The 19,076-nt window shown below is 46.7% G+C and overlaps 1 protein-coding gene across 3 annotated transcripts in view; it reads left to right on the top strand.

The window, feature by feature from the left end:
* Nucleotides 1–19,076, top strand: part of STUM (stum, mechanosensory transduction mediator homolog) — a 48,411-nt gene that overhangs the window by 20,948 nt on the left and 8,387 nt on the right. For 2 of the 3 annotated variants that reach the window (XM_059469648.1, XM_059469649.1), the window contains exon 2: nucleotides 12,699–12,878. In XM_059469648.1, coding sequence (XP_059325631.1) covers nucleotides 12,699–12,878 — 180 coding nt within the window. Of the gene's footprint in view, nucleotides 1–12,698; nucleotides 12,888–19,076 lie in introns of all 3 variants that reach the window. The other variant, XM_059469647.1, reaches the window with a different exon arrangement.

The following is a 19,076-nucleotide window of genomic DNA, read 5'->3' as shown; positions in this document are numbered from 1 at the left end:
TCCTCTGGTTCAGAGGGCTGAACTGGGAGAGCCATGCAAGGTGCAAAAGGCAGTCCTTGGTGAGGGGGATGTTATGAAGGTTTTTGAGCTGCTGCAGGGAGCCACAGCACCCAATTCCCAAGAAAATATGGGAGGAGGAGCTTTGGGGATAGTCAGGAACTGCAGAAAGAGCTCTTTGGCCCAGGGAGAATCTTGTGGGGTGCAAACACTGCTGTAGTGGTGTTCACAGGGCTCCCAGGGCAAGGGAAGAGATGAGAATCTTGACTCCATGTTTCAGAAGGCTGATTTAATATTTTATGATATATATTATATTAAAAGAAAATGATATATTAAAACTATACTAAAGAATAGAAAAAAGGATTTCATCAGAAGGCTTGAAAGGAATAGAAAGGAATGGAATGATAAAAAAATCTTGTGACTGATCAGAGTCCAAGGCAGCTGGACTGTGATTGGCCATTAATTAGAAACAACCACATGAGACCAATCACAGATGCACCTGTTGCATTCCACAGCAGCAGATAATTATTGTTTACATTTTGTTCCTGAGGCCTCTCAGATTCTCAGGAGAAAAGATCCTAACAAAAGGATTTTTCATAAAATATGTCTGTAACGCACTGCTTTCTACTTGAAACCTGGCCCTGGCTGGCACTCAAGTGGCAAATGTGAATTCCCTTTCCTCAGCAGGACTGGTATTCCCCCAAAATCATCCTTGCTCAGAAAACACAATGGAAAATTGACCCTAGTGAATTCCAGTCAGCCAAACTGGGGGGATGTACAGAAGCAGAGAAATGGCACCTTTGCTCAGATTGAGAAGTCTTGCATTGCAATGTCAGTATGAGGTGCTGTGGTTGGTCTGCTGCCCCCAGTGTGACTTCTGGAAAGGACATTTAAAAGTCTTTTAACAGTGAGAGAATGCTTCCAGCAGTCCTGCACAGGAGTGTTGAACCATGATACCATTGTGCCCAACCTCATTGTAACCTGTTCCAGGTCAGAATTAAAAAAAAAAAAAAAAAAAAGAAGAGGTGGGATGTAACCATGTTAATTTCAAGTTTCTCTGTATAACCCTTTTTCCTGGTACATCTCACTCCATATAAATCTCCTCTAGCCTCCAGCAAATGAGATTCTTGAGTCATTGTACATAGAGGCATTACTTTTTGTATTTTACTCAAAATCATTCTGTGCTCTATTGTGATGTTGGGAGCTCAGTTCTTTGTGACATCTACAAAAAAATACACATTTATTTTTACCTAGTGCTGACCAGCAGCTAGTTGGCAGATATTGGAAAGTATTTGGTAAAGGGAAAGTCAGTCCTTGGACAGAAATAGGTGCAAATCAAGTGCTATTTGCTGCAAACTGGGAACACAAGACCTCCGAGTGATGGGAGGAGCAGAGAATTCAGATGAAAAGACCACATATAAAAACCTCACAAGCACATTTACAGGGCTGTGCCTCTGCAGGCCTTGCTGGACACATCCAGATGGCCAAGAAGCATTAAGTGTTTGTGGATAACCTGGCATTTGAACACAAGTACTCATCTGTGTTTGTGACCTGCACAGCTCAGCTCTGGCATTTCCTTTAGCTTTGCTCTCAGACAGAAGAGGACCAGTCCCTGCAGAAATTATGATTTTATCCAAGTAAGTATTTCTTCTCAAGAAGGACAGCACTTCTGCAGAAAGCAGTATTTGCATCTCCCCCCAGAGGCTGCCTGAGCTGTTTGACAGGAGCATGCACAGCTTGAGGCTCACCTGTTTTGGTGTGATCAGCAACTCACAAGCAAGTTTTCTGATTGATTGCTCTGAGAGTAATTGCACTTGACATTTTAGAACCAGAGCAGCTTTTCAAAAATAAATTGAGAAATCAAGAAGGGGCCTGTATTCAAGGGCTGTCGGACATGTGGTGGCAGAAGGACACAGCTCTGGGGAAGAGAAACCAGGGAGATCAGCCAAGCTTTGTGTGGAGTAAAGTTACTGAAATACCATGGAATAGCTGGGACTGGAAGAGGTTTCTGGGGGTCACTTAGTCCTTCCTCCAAGGGGGTTAAAGCAGAGCAGGTTGCTCAGGTCCTCCTCCACAGCATCACAGGACACCTGCTGCTGCTGACAAATGCACCAGCCTCCATAACATCCACCTTTTCTCCATCCTAATCAGAAATCTTCCTTTTAGAAAACTGTTCTGTCTGGGCTGGATTCATTTGTCTTGGCTGGTGCTCATATCACAGAATCTGTGGAGTCAGGGGTCACTCCAGCTTGCACTGTTTATGGAGCCTGGGCTGGGGTGATGTCAGGCACAAGGTAGCACAGCTCATTTTCATCCTGCCAGAATAGATTGGCTTGTGTTGGCCTGCATGGGGCCTTTCCAAGGGGAGCCAAAATGGCTGGGGAAGACTCCAGAGCTCATCCACAGGAGAATTACAGCACCCTCAGCAAGGAGGCTGTGCGTTGCTGCAGCTCTGCTCTGAGTGGATCCTTGTCCTCCACACCCCACACTGCTCTTCTGCAGATCCCATCAGGTTCAGTCAGGGGTGATCATAGCCACCATGCTGGTCAGGGACGGCAATGTGGGAAATTCCAGTTAAAAGGGATGGAAAAGCTGCAGGTGTTGTTGAAAATGCTCCCTAATGGTTTTGCTGAATAGGATAAAACCTCTTGATATTCTCAGCCAAGTAACCGACCATGAAATGAGATTTTTGTTTGTAAAGTGTCTGAATCACCTGAAGGTACCAAAGCCAAACTTAGAGTGTAAAGCAACATCTCCTAAATATATTGGATGCTATGTACATCAGCAAAACAGCAATGGCTTTAGTAGGTGAAGTGCTTTACCTTTCATCTAAGAGTAGTGGTTTTATGAAAAGTGTCCTTTAAAAGCAAGACTTGGTCACTATTTGACTAATGGCAGCACTGAATAGAACAACAAGGATATAGCCCCATCAGGCTAGACAGTAAATTTCCTGACAGACTCTCTAAATTAACACCTGAATAATGTTACTTTGGCATTATAAGAATCAGGTTATAGCATCAGAATTACTTAGCAAGCAGCTGTAAATCCAGGATGGAGTCCTGGTCCCACAGATCATATTCCAGATTCCTGGGTACAGCACCACACCACTTAGCTACAGAGTGCAATTCTCTTATGTCCTGTTTGTCCCTGCTTGAGACACTCTGGCTCATAAAATGTGTGCACTGAGTTTTCTGGATTAAGAAAGAAAGATGAAAGGATGTTTTTGTTATCTCCTGCACACTTATCACTGCAAATCTCTGAACATTTATGTCAGCTTTGTTTTACATTCCTCTAGTCCTTAAAAGATAGCTGGTACTTTGAGGTGATTTTGGAGGCTGATGCAATTTATTACACTGCCATTTCAGCTGCCTTGTTCAGTAGAATAACCTCTAATTGCTCTGCATCCCCATCTAAGTTTCTAATAAGATTAATTCTGTCTTGTGTCTTGCTAGTCCCTAATTAACATGATTTGTCTTCACAGCTAAGGGCTCCAGGGTATCACAGCAAGCTCAGAGCCACTGCTCAGTGAATCTTGCAAGTAGTTAATCCATCCTGCCACGAGCAGAGCAGATCCTCCTAGGGAGCCTCAAAGGGCTAAATCCATCTCAAGGCATTGATGAGAGGGACAGAGGAGGCAGAGCAGCTGCAGAGCTCACCTGGAGCTGTGGCTGCAGGGCTGGGGGCAGAAAGCCTGCACTGCCCCTGGCCTGCTGCTGTCCCTCTGCTCCATGACAGCACCCTGGGATGGCTGCTGATGGCACCTGATGAACCTGAGGAGGGCAGGGGCATGGAGAGGAGTGAGCCTTTGGTGTGGCTTCACCCAGCAGCCTTAAACTCGTTTTTAAACCTGCCTGCCCTCCTCCTGCTCTGTGCCTGACAAGAAAGAGCTTCCCATGGCACAGACAATTAAGAATAAACCTCAGTTCATCACTGTATAATTGGCAAGAGCCTGTGTGGAAGCTCATAAGAATCCTGAGGCTTTTCCTCATTCTGCTTCTGCTGTTACACAGTGTGGTATTTGCTGGGTCCCCAGGACGAAGGAGGAGTTGAGAATCCATGTTCTTAGAAGGCTAATTTATTATTTTATAGTATTATATTATATAATGCTATACTAAACTACACTAAAGACTAGAGAAAGAATACAGACAGAAGGTTGCAAAGAATGATCATGAAAACTCCTGACTGCTTCCAGAGTCCTGACACAGCTGACTGTGATTGGTCATTAAGTAAAATAATTCACATGAAACCAATCAAACAACCACCTGTGGGATAAACAATCTCCAGACCACATTCCAAAGCAGCAAAACATGGGAGAAACAATCAGATAATTATTGTTTTCATTCCTCTCTGAGGCTTCTCAGCTTCCCAGGAGAAGAAATCCTGGCAAAGGGATTTTTCAGAAAATATGACAGCGACAACACAGATTTTACTTGCAGCATCCTTTAGAAACTGGAGGGATCAGAAAGCCAGAAAGCTTTCCTTACAGGAGGTTTCATGGCCTCTCTGAAATGAGGAGGGGCTCTCCCCAGACATTCTGCTGTTGAAGCTTCCAGGTTGGTCAAGTTTGGGTGAAAAGCCAGATTCAAATTATTTCTGTATCAACAGCACAAAACAGAGTGGCTTGAGGTTTGTTTCTGGATGTACACCAGGGAAACAGAAAATTAATTTCTGTGAATAGGAACAGAGTCTTAAAGAGAGTCTTAAAAATAAGAGATGGCTTAGTGGATGATTGTTTCTGTCTCCTTGGGTCCTCTCCCATGTAAGTTCCAGGCTCCTGCAGTGGGTGGGTGCAGAGCAGCCTGGGACTAGGAGAGCCATGGCAGAGCATCCACACCGCTGCTCCCAGCAGGAGAAGGGGACACAAGGTGGGATAAGTACCTGGTTTAATCATAGACAATATAAATACAGAAAGTTCTGCATGGCAGCAGACAGAGAAACCAGCAGCAGAGCTGATTCCATTAAAAAAAAAAAAAAAAAGAGCTTTTAAATTGCTTTTAAAGTTATAGAGCAGCAGGAATGAGTCCACTTGGGTCAGATGAGCTCTCAGCAAAGCTCCCTGTGCTGTAAACAGCAGTCATGCCTTTTGTTCTCCTTTATGTTTGTTATAATTGGAAGCCAGTTGCATTATTTCTCTGAATGCTGGCACACTTAATAAGGATGTAAATTAATTAAAAATCTTCCCTCCATTCCATTAGTAAAGAAAAAAAAAAAGCAAGCACTGAGCAGGAGCGAGGCTGCAGTGCCTCAGCTGTTTTCACAATGTGAAACCAGTGGCAGCTCCTTCAGCCTCCCTGGCTCTTCATTCCCTGTCTGACATGCAGATGGGCTGTCATCCACTTCTGAGGGACTTTGATGAGCTTATCTATCTCCAGCAATTCATATTCCTTGGCTGTAGGTGGTAGGTATTACTCTTTACAGCTTTCCCATTCCCTATGTCTATTTCCTGTCCCTGCAGCAATACTCCCCCCCACTTCTGGGACACCACATGTTCTCTGCAGTGGCTCACACTGTTGTAAAGCATGATGCAAAATGCCATTGGTGGTTCTGGGACCACATCATTTATCCAGAAGGAGGAAAAAAAAAATTAAAAAATCTGGGAATCAAGCAGGTGCAGCTTGCAAAGATAATTCAGCAAGTCCTGGCAGAACTCTTAGGTTTGCTCCACCACCGTGGATTATTTGGGGCCTTGCATTTGCTGTTCAGCAGAAATTCTCCAGTCTCAAATACTTCAAGCACACCCTTAATTTTATGCATCAAGTCAACAGAATTAAACCATAGGACTGGACTGGAAAACTTCACCCAAGGATTGTGGAATGTCTGGCAGTGGAACAAGCTGTGCTTCAATCTCACTATTTATGGGTGGTTGCTTTTAAGTGTTCAAAACATTGCAGTGCTGCAGAGTAAAAATAATTTGGATCAGTCCATGTATAATTAAAGCTTTAGTAAGTCACTTCACCTTCATACAGCCCCCCCCCCCCCCCCCCAATGTAATTTAAGATTTTGCTGTGTATTTTTAGCCTTGGAAGTCTGTGAAAGCTTGTTGCAGTCAAGTTTTGAAGTTTTAGTTTAAAAAACCCTGCATTTTGGAAGAGTTAACTTTTCCTAGAGCATTAAATACGAGAAAAAAAATCTCATTTTTGATGCAAAGGCACTGCTGTCTTGCTTGCACGTGGGCTGCCTTCTGTAGAAGCTACACAAACACTATCAAGTGTGCTCTGACCACATGACACAAAGCTCCTGATCACAAACAGATGCAGAGCTCAGTGCTGGAGCTACAGCCAGGTGCTGGGAAAGCTGGGATCAGCCATGGGCACACGGTGCTTTGGGATGTGCTGGTCATTTTCTACATGTGTAGGGAAAGCAGAGAGCTCATCCCATGCGCAGCCTGCCTTCTGCAGGCTCAGGACTTGGAACAAACCCTGTGGAGACAAGGATTGCCAGCTCTCTCTTGTCACTGTATATTTTTGTCCACAGCAAGGCCAAAGGGAATGGAGGGAGCCAAAAATTCCCTCTGGATGTCCTTCGGATGTGGAAGGGGAAAATAAAAACAATGTGCTGGCAGAAGTTAAACAAAACATTTTTAATAGCAGGCCATGGAAGAAAAATTCATGAGCTGCTCTCCATGGCAACATCTAGGTTCTGTCACGTTTGCTGCCTCCACTCTCTGCTCCTTTCCTTACCTCTCCCACCCTTGGGCTCCTGCTGTCCCTGCCCACACAGCTGTCCAGGGGACCTGGCATTTGCACCAAGGTGTCACCATGTCCCCTCCTGGCAGATCTCAATCTGTGGGATTCAGGTTGTTAATTCTGTGTGGCATTCATATTCTCTGAAAAAATCCCTTCGCCCAGGATTTTTGTCCTGGGAAGCTGCGAAGCCTCAGAGAAAAGGAAAACAAATCTTCTCTCATTTGCTTCTCCTGTGTTTTGCTCATGTGGAATGTGTTTGGAGATTGTTTATCCACAGGTGATTGTTTCATTGGATTCTGGTGTGAGTTGTTTTGACTCATTGGCCAGTTGGGGCCAAGCTGTGTTGGGACACTGCAGAAAGAGTCACTAATTTTCATTATTATCTTTTTAGCATTCAGTAAGCATCTTTTCTGTATTCTTTAGTATAGTATAGTATTCCTTAATATAATACAGTACAATAAAGTAATAAATTAGCCTTCTGAGAACATGGAGTCACATACATCATTCTCTCCCCTCGTTGGGGTTGCCTGCATTGACAATAGGCCTCCACTCCCAAAATGACTCTTTAGAGCTCTAACTGGAGTATAAAAACAAGTTCATGACACTGGGGGCCAAGGATGCCTTTACCAATAGATACTATATTCAATTCATACCAAGGCAAGGAGTGCAGTCCTTATAACCATTCCTGCACAGCTTCTTCTGACTCACACCAGCAAGAGCCTGCACATCTCATGAATTTTCAGCACATCTGCCTCACAAACCTGCCAGCACTGTTTAATGACAGCTAATAATCATTTTACTTAAGAAAACTGAAAGGCGCGCAGCAGACGTGTCCCCACACAGAGCGCTCTCCTGACACAATACAGGCACAGCTCAACCCCACAAAGCACACACTCATTAATTACATCTCCCTGTGATGATCCAACAGCCCTGCTCCCACAGACACCTCCAGTTTTGTTCCCATCTTTGCCTGTACTTACCTCCAGCTGTGTGCTTCCTGCAGCTTTACTCCTGAGTTGTGATGCATCCCTGGTTTTCCTCTCTGGGAGCAGGAAAGGTGGCACCAAAACACTGCCTTATTTACTCCCAGCACTACAGGGGAATGTCTTCAATGATTCTGAGGAAGGAATACTCCCACCTCCTCCCAGGCTTTTGTAGGGTTGGGATCATCATCATCATCATCAAATCACCATCATTATCTCCACCTGTGGCCCCTGATTGCAGTAATTTGGGTTTCTGCTGTTCCTTCACCTGTACCAGCTCATCAGATGTGATTTCCTTGCTTCAGAGATGTTTTCTTCTGGGAAGTCTCAGTACCTGGCAGTCAGTGGGAAGCCCACTAAGCTGTCTGCATGCTCAAGTTACTTGCACTTCCACTGTGGCCATCAGTGTCCCATCTTCCTCTGGCTCCAACCAGGCTCCCATTTCTGATGTTCCTGAGAAGGTGCCATCACAGCTGGCGCTCCACATGAAATGTGCCAAGCTATGTCTGACTAAAGCTCTTGCAGGAGTGCCCAGGATGGGCTTTCTTGTAAAAACAGCAGAGGAAAAACTTCTCTCCTGCAGCTTAAGGTATTCCATAACACATTCCCTTCTGCACTCAGGGATAACACAGAGGAGACTGCTCAGGACAGGCCATGGTATTGATCTCATGCCTTTCTCCACCCTGGATGAGTGACTCAAACAACAGGAAACCAGGGGTTCCCTTTCCAGAGTGTGAGACTTTGCTCTAAAAGAGAAAAGCCCCAACTATGCCTCTCATACTATTTTTTGTAGGCTGTGAGGCCAGGAACCAGCAAGTGATGCTCTTGGGAAGGCTGTGGCTGCCAAGATACCAGCAGACATCAGAGAGGGGACTTTATCCTGCATGGCAATGGACCAGAGAGGAGAGAAAGGGCAAACCCCCTCCTTTGCCCCTTCATTGAATTGTGTTGTTCTGCAGATAACACATCCCCTTTGTGTTCAATGGGTTAAACTGCTAGAAACAAGCACCAGGCTGGTGTAGTCTAAAAATACCCCAATTGTGCTGACAGGCAAAGCAAGCAGAGGCTCCCAGGGGCTCTTCTTCTATCCCAGCACCATGTGGATGCCCCAGCTGGCTGACACTGCCCCAGGTGAGATGAGTTTGAAGAGCAGGATCGGTGTCACAGCCCCTCACAGCCTTGCTGCACGTGGTGCCTGCACCCTCTGCCTCCCAGCTGCTCCAGAAAAGCAATGCCCAGCTCCCACCCAGCCCTCTGCCCTTGGTCCTTGCTGCCTTCAGGTGAACAGTTCAGCCAAGGGGCTGAACAAACAGACTCATCAAAACCAGACCAGGACATCTCCATCACCTCCCCTGTGTCCCCAAAGAGGCTGTATCAATTAATGATTTAGAATAATCCCAGATCTCATTGCAGTTTGGGTGTTTTCCATTGGGAAGATAGAATAAATGCTTGCTATAATTTACTCATGTTATATTGGCACAACTGCATGGGTGTTCAGTTTATGTCTGCTTGTGGAGTTACTGGTTTGTGATTGCTGGCTGCACTCACAGCCTGAGACCTTTTTGGACTGCTGATTTATTTGGCCAACATCACCCCAGCAGCTGGCATTCCAGGTTTAGGATTTCCAGGCTGTAGGGATTCAAGTGTTTGAATGGTCAGGGAGGGAAATGGTTCAGTGCCCCAGCTCTGAGGCAGATACAGCTCGCTTGCCTTCCTCCTCCTCTTCTCCACCTCTCCCTTTCCAGATGCAAATAATTCCATATCTGGCAGTGTGTAACCAGTAAGGAGAAAACATCTGCTTTGGCAAAAGCATGTAAGACTCTTACTCCTGCTTCACATTCTCAACCATGTGTGGAGTAGAGGGAAAAAGCTTCCATCCTATGCCTGCTGGCACAGCTAAAGTCTTGTGTTCAAAAATGCCAGCAAGCTCCCAAAGATTGGCTCATCATAAGTAAGAAAGAAAATGCACTGACACTGGAAGAATGAACTGGCTCCTGTGAGTAGGAAAGTAGCCTGAAGAGGAATCAGAAGTCAAGGTTCAGGAGATTTTAATCCCAGTTTCTGTATCTATTCCCAGCCCAGAGGAGAACACTTAAATGCTTTATTCCTTTCTGAATGGGACGAGACTTTAACTTAGTCACTGTGGTATTTAGGGCATTAATTGGCTAATTCAGCACCTTGCTCTAAATATCTTAAAAGCTTCACTGGAAGGATTTGAAGCTGGAGTTTAAGAATTATTGCTCATTTTTGACCTTTCTTTGTAGCACATCTTGGAAGAGTTAAAGGTTAGGCAAGAGGGGAAGATTTTCATTTTTAAAAGAGACAGGCATTTCCATTTGGCAAGATTTTTCATCCTGATGGGAAAACATAAACACCCAGCCTCTGATCTTGCCTCAATCCATATTTAATCTCAGAGAGTGCTGTGGTGTCATTTTGAAGACAACACTTGCAGGAAGCAAATATTCCAGGCTTCCTTCTGCTTTGATAAACTATAAAGGAAAAAAAAAGGTGGGTGAAGCAGGGCAGAGATGTCACATAATCCCACACAGGGGACAAAAGAGACTTGGAAGACAATGCCACAGAGCAAAAGACAGCGATGGGGAGACTCACACAACATCCTTTGGCATTATAATGACTTTCCCTTTCCTCTCTGCAGAGTCTTATGTTTTTGTGGATTTGGGGATGAAACCCTGCTGGAGGAAGCCCAGGGGTGGTTCTCATGCAGAAGAGGCATGAGAATCCCTTGTCCCTGTGCTGCAGGGCTGTGTTCCCCCTGCCCCAGCAGCATCCCTCACTCCCCTCCACGCCTGCTCTGTGCCCAGCTCTGGCAGGGGCCACAGGGAATGGGGTGAAATAAGAAATTGGATCCATCCAGCAGCAGGAAGACAAGCAGGGTTTTAGAAGCTGGTGGAGTGCTAGGAAAACGCTGGAATTGAAGCTTGCAGAGGGTGGCAGGATTAAAAATAGGCTGTAGCCAGCCTTCCCCAGCATTTTGGCATCTCAGCTGCCTGTTATCCTTGTGACCCACTAAGGAAGAGGCAGCAAAGAAGGAGATTCTCTCTTCCACCCCCCCAGCAGTGCAGGACAAAATGGTATTTTGCTTCTAACCAGATGGTTCTGCTCTCTTGGTCTGATAAGATTTACTACAAGGGTGTAAACTGAGTGTTTTGTCCCTGTTTTCAGTCCAACCAAGGGCCTCCCACCTTCCCTGAGTTCAACAAGGCATTCATGTGCACTGAGTGCTCATTCATTCACATCTTACAGGCTATTTGCAGGCTTCCATCCTTTAAGAGGTGAAAAAGGCAGTTTTTGTAGAAACCATCATTTTAATTCAAGATACTGATGAAAGAAGGCACTTCACAGAACTGTGTTATCCAATACAATCAACATTGCACTTTGGTACTCAGCAATTCTGTATTTGTTTCAGAAAAACTCAAAGACAATTCATAATGCTAATAGGTGTTGAAATCCATACTTAGAAAAGGTGCCTGAACCCCCTGGCCAACAGCTCATATTTTAGAGGAGCCAGGAACTGCTTCTTCTGCTCCTTACCCATAGTGTGTATTTCTTCGTGGTGGTTGTGGGACAGACAAGGTTTCCCTGAGCTGTGAGTTTCAGCCAGCCATGAGCACAACATGGCAGCTAAAAGTAAAAAATCTGCCTTGTCCAAGAGTATAAATTTAGGAAGAATCTTTGTGAAAGGCTGCTGAGGTGTAGGTTTTTGTTTTTTTCTCCAGCTTTAATTTTCATGCATCAACAAGTTCCTTCATCTGAAACATTTTGGGAAGTTTGGAGTGTGGTTGCAAGATTTGTAAGTTGGTCTCAGGCAGAGCCAAGGGCTGCCACACCAGGTCCCCTGGATCTAGCACTTTAAGAAGTTTAACTACTTCTGCTTGGTTAAAACACGCCCTCAGGTAGCAGCCTGTGACTGGGTGTGCAAAAATTGTGCCAAAATGCCACTCCTTTTGTGTGTGTGTGTCTGTCTCTCTGTCTGTCTGTCTGCCAGAGCCAGCTTGAGTAGGGCAGGGGGTGAAAGGTTCCTGCTGCCCACATCTGTGACGGTGTTCACAGGGGTCTTAGGATGAGGGAAGAAATGGATCTGACTCCATGTTTCAGAAGGCTTGATTTATTATTTTATGATATATATTATATTAAAACTATACTAAAAGAATAGAAGAAAGGATTTCATCAGAAGGCTAGCGAAGAATAGAAAATCAAGAATGATAACAAAAGCTTGTGTCTCAGACAGAGAGTCCAAGCCAGCTGACTGTGATTGGCCATTCAGTAGAGACAACTCTATGAGACTAATCACAGATCCACCTGTTGCATTCCACAGCAGCAGATAACCATTGTCTACATTTTGTTCCTGAGGCCTCTCAGCTTCTCAGGAGAAAAAATCCTAAGGAAAGGCTTTTTCAGAAAATATCATGGCTACACACATCTCCTTTCTGGGTGGTTCTAGGGGTGAGAGGCTGGGGGAACACATCTCTCTTCCCTGTGCCAGCGCAGGGTTGGAGCCCCCAGCAGCCCCAGCCCCTGGGGACAGTTTTCCCACTCTCATTTGAGTCTTGAGCATTTTGTTCACTTCCCTGCCCTTAAAAAAAATACAAATTTGTTCTTTGTTATTGTAAAGTGTAAAAACGAAAAATTTAGAAAGCCCTGGGGAATGGGAGAAGTGGGCAGGGCCCTGCTATAGCATCAGCTGGTTTGATTTGTCTTTTGCCATAATTATTTCAATATTTGCTAAAAGTCAACCATAAAATACCAATTTTTCACACAAAGCTAAGCAGCCAGACATCAATAATTTCCTTTCGTTGGGGGCAATGATGATTTTGCTATACCCAAGGAGTGCTTTTCCCACCTTGCTCTCCGAGCGCGGGAAGCGAGGCGCTCTGAGGGGAGGGCGGTGTTGTGAGGGCATGAGGGGCAGCCTGGCTCTCTCTTAGGGGTGCTGCCTGTTCTCAGGGGTTCTGTATGGCTCTCAGGGGGTCTGCCTGGCTCTCAGGGGTGCTGTGCTGCTGTGTGTCCCCAGGCACGTTCGTGTCGGCCTTCACCGTGCTCTGCGGGGCCCGCACCGACCTTCCCGACCGGCACCGGTGCTGCGTCTTCTGGCTCAACATCGCCGCCGCCCTCATCCAGATCCTCACGGCCATCGTCATGGTGGGCTGGATCATGAGCATATTCTGGGGCATGGACATGGTCATCCTGGCAAGTAAGTGCAGTGGGATCGTCCTCCTGACTGCTCCTCCCCGTGGCAATGGTGCTGTGTCCCAGATAATGGCCCTGTGAGCTGCTGGGCTGCAGTGTAGGGAGGAAGAGCCATGGGATGGGCTCTGCAAGTCCATGAGAAATGCAGTTATTCTGGACTTTTCTCTGCAAAGCAGAGAAATTGCTGGGAGGTAGTGGGAATGGGCCCTGTGACGTATCTGGGAGAGTCTCCCATCCCACCCACATGGGTCAGGAAGTTCCCTGTATGAAATGAAATGTGCAGGAAGGGGGAGTGCTGTGAACTCTGCGGTCTGGAGCCCCTTCTGACCTGGTCACATCCATTTGAACAAGAAAGCCCATTCTCCCTTGCAACTCTGGCTGCAAATCTGGGGTTAGTGAGACCTTCTTGCTAGGCCAGTTCTGCTCCCAGGGCCAGCTGTCCCCAGAAAAACCCTGGTGACTCTTCTGGACCTTCCTCTTCTTCCCCAGGATACATTTACCCATTGTTTTGGAGTAGTTTTTCATGTTTCAGACCAAGTTCTTAGGCTGAGCCAGAAGTGTTTTGCTGCTCCTAGAACGACATCCCATACGCCCTTTGAGTTGACTAAAACATTAGTTCAAGGAAAGAAGAATCCTTTTTCAAATGTTTGTAATTTAAGCCACGAGTTAGTAGGTATTACCAGTCCAGAAGACAGGCTCTCTAACTTTCATCTGGTAGAGGCTTTCACTGGTGTGAAAGTTGTGCCATAGCTCCTGTATCCTGGTGCAGAGGATGGAGGTGACAGCCTCATCTCACCTCCAAAGCCAGAAGCAGCACAGAGCTCAGGGTGCTGGTGTCATCTGCAAGACCCCACTCCCTTTTCCAGAGGCTGATGGGCAAGCCCTCAAACCAAACAGGTCTGAGACCTTCCAGGCTGACAGAACAGGCAGTTCCCAAAGCAAGCCCTTCTCCCAGAGACCATTTTATGGGCAGCTTTTGCCTTTTGCTTTGAAGAGGCTCTACTTTGTCATCTCTGCTGATGACATCTGTGGCTGCATGACAGAGGGAGAGAGAGGATCTTGAGAAGTTGCCAGAAACCTTCCCAAGGACAAAATGGATGAAATTGGAATTAAAAAAAAAAAAAAAAAAGGCAGGAAAGCAGTGCACATTTTCAATTGCCAAACCCAGGGGTTAAAGCCTTTCACCAAACCACCTGCTAATTTCTGAGCCAGCTTCAGTTAAGGCAGTCCCCATGCAGAGCAAAGATGGATATTAAAAACGTGAACATGTGCAAAGCAAAAGCTTTCCTCAGGATGAAGGCAGTACTGCTCTTTGCTTTGCCCTGCAAACCACTTGCCGAGTTTCCTCCCCAATGTACGTTTCGGAGGCTAAATTGTGAATTGGTGTACATGTGCGATGTGTCTTCAAGAACCTGCCAGATTTGTGTGTAGTGCCAGAGGTTCACCACCATCAACTCTTGTGCTCTCCCTCTGTGGGGCAGCCCCTGTGTGTGGGTTGCTCTCTGGCAGGACTCCACTGCCCAGATGTGGGGAGAGCCAGGAAAACATCTGTGCTGACAGAGAACCACCACTGAAACTGTGCCTTGCTTTGCTCCAAAGCCCTGCTCTCCAGCTAGAGGGGTTGGTGCTAAGGAGGGTCTTACTGGGAGGGTCTTCTCCAGTTTCACTGTTGGGGAAAACCAAACAGCTTGGAAGTATCTCCAAAACACTCCTCCCCACACCTGGCTGGATTCCACCAGTTTGGGAGGCAGAGGATGGATGAACAACTTGTGGTGGGAATGCTCAGGTCAAGAGGTGCCCAAGAACAGCAGCAGTATTTCATCCCTCTGGTGCCAGTAGAGAATGGCAACATTTCTTATGTTTTACCAGCAGCAGCCCTTGGCAGTTTCTTGCCATCTCATTAGATAGCTGCTTTTAAGTTTACTTGCCACGCAGAGAAAGTAGTGGCTAAATGTAGCAGCTCTGGGTTGATGGAGAAGAAAAGAAAAACCTTAATTGAAACAAAGAATGAAGTAACTGGTTGCTCTTACCTGTATGAGACAGACCCAAAGTGGTTGGTTCCTGTTATCATATTTGAAAGAAAAAATAATAACTTAAGAAGGAAACCATGTTTCTAATGCAAGAAATAAGACATTTCATTTAAGAACAGTGCCAGTTTGCTTTGGTTGGGTTTTGTTTGCATGCAAACCATTGGATGCACTGAAGAGAAACTGTACACCACTGCAACTTGAATCTGGGTGCAGATGGGAAATAGTTGAAAAAGTGTGAAACCACTGCCCACCTCAAGTCCCCTTGCCTTGAAATTATTGATCCCATGTGTCCCTGTGAGGGTGCCAGGATATTTGGGTGGGCTAGAGGCAGGACACAGCAGGTCCTGTCTAAGCTGGTGAGGGCTAGCAGTGAGGATGAGGGTGGAAGCAGCTGAGAGCCAGGAACTCTGCTCAGGCTTTCCCCAAAGGATGGAGCCATTTCACCTGGCTCCCTGTCCCTGGGCCTGCCTCTCTGTTAGCTGGTAGAGACTTGAGAGGGAGTTAGAACAACATAATCATAAAATCATTGAGATTGGAAGAAACCTCCAGAATCACTGAGTCCAAGTCTTAAGCCACCACCATCATGTCCTCCACTGAGCTGTGTTCCCCAAGTGCCACATCCATGTGCCTTTTGAACAGCTCCTTCCAGCTTTTCATCTTCTAGTGCTATTTCCCAGGCATGGAAAGGGGGAGTCTGCTCTGAGGATAATGGCATACTGTCCTCAATGAGGGAAAAAGGAGAAGAATTACAGTCCGATCATGTATGCTTCAGTTCCTGGAAGAAGTAATCAAGTAAGTGACTCGCACGCATTTAGAAAATAAAAATCACCCCCACAAAGTCACCGTGGGTCTGTCCAGAGTGAGCTGTGTCAGACTGGCTGGATTCCCTTGGATGGCAGAGGAATTAATTTTGTGTGAGGTGGCAGCAGTCAGCCATCCCTCCTAACCTTCAGATGCTGACCCCGTCTCACACAGCATTCCTACCAGCGAGCCAGGGGGACGTGGCCTGCGTGAAAATGCACTTGAGGACTTTCCTCTAAATGGATTTTCCTGACCTGGGAAGAGATAAAGAGAGGTGTGTGGAAAGGTCCCTCCTGAATGCAGCTCTGCTCAGTATTTTCATTTGTGGCTTGAGGATGGGCTGGAGAAGAGGCTCCCCAGCCACACCTGGCAGGCACAGTGAGGGCAGTGCCCAGATCCAAAGAAATGGTCTGGAAACAGAAAGTGCTACTCAGTGGGGACAAGCCCAGGACTAATCAACTGCATAAATACACACTAGGGAACAACTTGTTTTTCAGGGAAGGACGTGGTGGCTGCAGTGAGTCACAAGCAGCACATTGCTGTAGAGGGAATGAACACCACACAGGCACATGGGAGCAGGGCTTGTAGGATATTCTCTGATCCCATCACCTTTCTCTGCATGCATAAAGCTGTGGTGAGGCTGTACTTCAAGTGGAAAACCTGGAGAGAGTCCAGAGAGCTATGGCAGATAGTAAGCATGCTGATGATTAAGGTGTTCAGTGGACAAGTAAATGTGAGAGGGCAGCAGTTCAGCCTAAGACAGACATGAATAACACCAGGAAGGATCTGTGTGGAAATTAGAGGACGTTTTTCCTCCAGTAAGGTCAAAATGCTGCAGAGGTGGCATGGCAGGATCTGCTCTCTCTGTCCCTGGAAGACTCCAAGAGTGGGTAGACCCATGTCTGTCAGGGACAGGGTGGGACACAGCAAGAGACTGACCTGGGGGTCCTGCCCAACCCTCATCTCCTCTAGGGTGCCCTTTATCAGAATAATATCCCAGAAGGAAGATAACTGAATGCAGTTTTGCTGTCACACTTAATTACTTTTGGCAGCACCACAGCACAGGGCATTTCTCTGCTAATTTAAACGAGCTGCCAGCTGGCCCCACTGGACATCAGAGATACCTTCTTCAAGCAGCCAGATGGCTCTGGGAACTGTCCTCTGCTGCTGTAGCTGCTCTCTGAAGGCAAAGGTAGAACTAGGGAGCACTTAATTCTCCTGCCAAAGAAGGGCTGGGCAGCCCTGCTGCAGTGTGCTCTCCTGGAGCCCCTCGCCAGCTCTGCGGGGAGGATGCACAGGGCTGAGGCAAAGCACAGCTAATGAGCTGGCCAAAGCCAACTGCAAAACAACCTCCTAAGGCTTTCCAGGCACAGCTCCCTTGGCTCCAGGCACACCTTGTCCCCAGCCCACACCTTCATCAGCCCACTGTGCAGAATGAACTTTCCAGGAAGTCCCTGCCTGCTCAGAGCTGGGTGTAAAAGGCTCTGAGACAGAAAGGCCAGAGAAATAACACAGTAATGTCACACTGACGTGGCACAGGGGACACAAGTCAGGGACTGTTTGTCCAGGCACTGTTTTGCCTCTGCTGGATGCAGCCAAGAAGTCAAGGCTGGTTTCTGAAGGAAGCCCTCCCTCAGCTCTCAGCTCTGAATGAACGATGTGCTTGGCTGCACCATTGCTTTGGGTTCACTGGATGGATACTTTGGCTGACTCTCAGGGCTGATTGCCAGCCAGCAGTGAGAACTCACCTGTAACCATGCTATCCCCATCACTCCTTTGCTAATTACTCTGTTCAGACCCTGCCAGAAGCAGCAGCAGATGATTGCACAGTTGCTATATGCTCAGGCTCCAAGGGAAGGCATCCCTGACCCTCTCTGCTCAGCAGGGCCCTGGGGCAGGTAACACTGCTCTCCTGGCTAGGAAATGGGAGCACAAACCAACCAGTAACCCTTCATAAGATGAAGAAAATCCAAGGATATGTTGCCTGCTTTGACTTACTACACTTAAAAAAAAAATCAAAAAAGAGCTGTCCCCCAAACTAGGCCTGAGGGGAGTAGTTAAAATATCCTTTTTTGCAGTTTCTTACCAAATGCAGCAGTGGGGCAAGTTCTTAAAACATTGTAGGAATGTTAAATAGCCCCAGTGTTTGCAGCACCCAGACAGGCTGAGGCATGCTGTGGTTGTGAGCTACCTGTGGGCACAAGCAAACTGAGCGGGCAAGCTGCCAAAAACTCTTCAGAGGTGTAGTTTTCCCACCTCTGGGAGTGTGAATGGTATGCCATGAGCCCTTTGCTACACTGTGATGTCTTGTTTGATGCCTTCCTTCAGTGGCTCCCCTTCAGTCACAGCCATGAAATGCCAATGGCACAGAGGAGAAAGCATTGGGAGCATTGCTCAGAGGTGTTAGCCCATCCAGCCTGTTCTGCCTGGGGCTGGAAAAGCAGATGAGGATTCCCTTGTCTTCTTTAAACAAGAGTCCCAAATGAAGTGATCCACTTCAAGTACAAGGATTTAAAGAAATGTTTAGCCCTGGTGTGAATGTCTGAGGGTAGAGCAGCTGTTCTCTGTTTACTCTGCAGCCTCAGTTTGTTCATTCTCTTCTGGTTCTCCGTGTGTTTCAGATATATCGTCTACAGTTACATTTCTCCCTCTCTCTTTCTTTCATGTTCCTTTGCCTCCTTTTGTTCACCATCAAAGTCTCACAAGGTAAGTTTGTTTCTGTTCTTCCTCCTCCTCCTCCTCATGCTCTGAGGCAGTTTCCCATGGAGAGCAGCGAGCAGGACACCTGGAATTCACTTTGGCCAGCGCTGCCCACTCCCAGCCCAAGCGCAGCCTTTACATGTGTGTGTCCACTGTGTCTGTGTCTGTCCTGTGGCTGCACAGCCCCAGGGATGCTGGGAATCCTCACACAGCATTGAACTGCCCCTGGGGATGGCCCAAGGGTGCCCTTGGAGCAGAGCAGGAACCTGTTTCAGCATGGAGAGCATCCTGAAGGCACCCTCTGCATGAACTCAGTCCCAGAAGGACCCAGCTAAACAGACTGGGTTCCCTTTACCTCAATCCTACCTGCAGTGCTTTACAGGAAAAGTGCAATTTCAAGTAAACTTGATTAAATCAGTGACTTTGTGCACAGGCCCACTTAATCCTGAACCCAGAGCTGTCTGTTCTGTAGAACTGCACCTCAGATTTATTGCAGGCACTAGAACAGCTAGTCCTATGCAAGAAATGCAATAACTATTTTCACATATAAACTATTTGATAAGTTAAGGCTGAAGTATTGTAATAAACAAGTTCAGCATAGGACAGGTCATTTTTTTGGCTTATGGTCATGTAAAGAGACAGGGTTAGCCACTGTCACTTCCCTCCAGACA

The sequence above is a fragment of the Ammospiza nelsoni genome, chromosome 3 (assembly GCF_027579445.1).
Source record: "Ammospiza nelsoni isolate bAmmNel1 chromosome 3, bAmmNel1.pri, whole genome shotgun sequence".
In the NCBI taxonomy this organism is placed as follows: domain Eukaryota; kingdom Metazoa; phylum Chordata; class Aves; order Passeriformes; family Passerellidae; genus Ammospiza; species Ammospiza nelsoni.
Note: the sequence above shows the minus strand (reverse complement) of the source record. Positions and strands in the feature narration are given on the sequence as shown.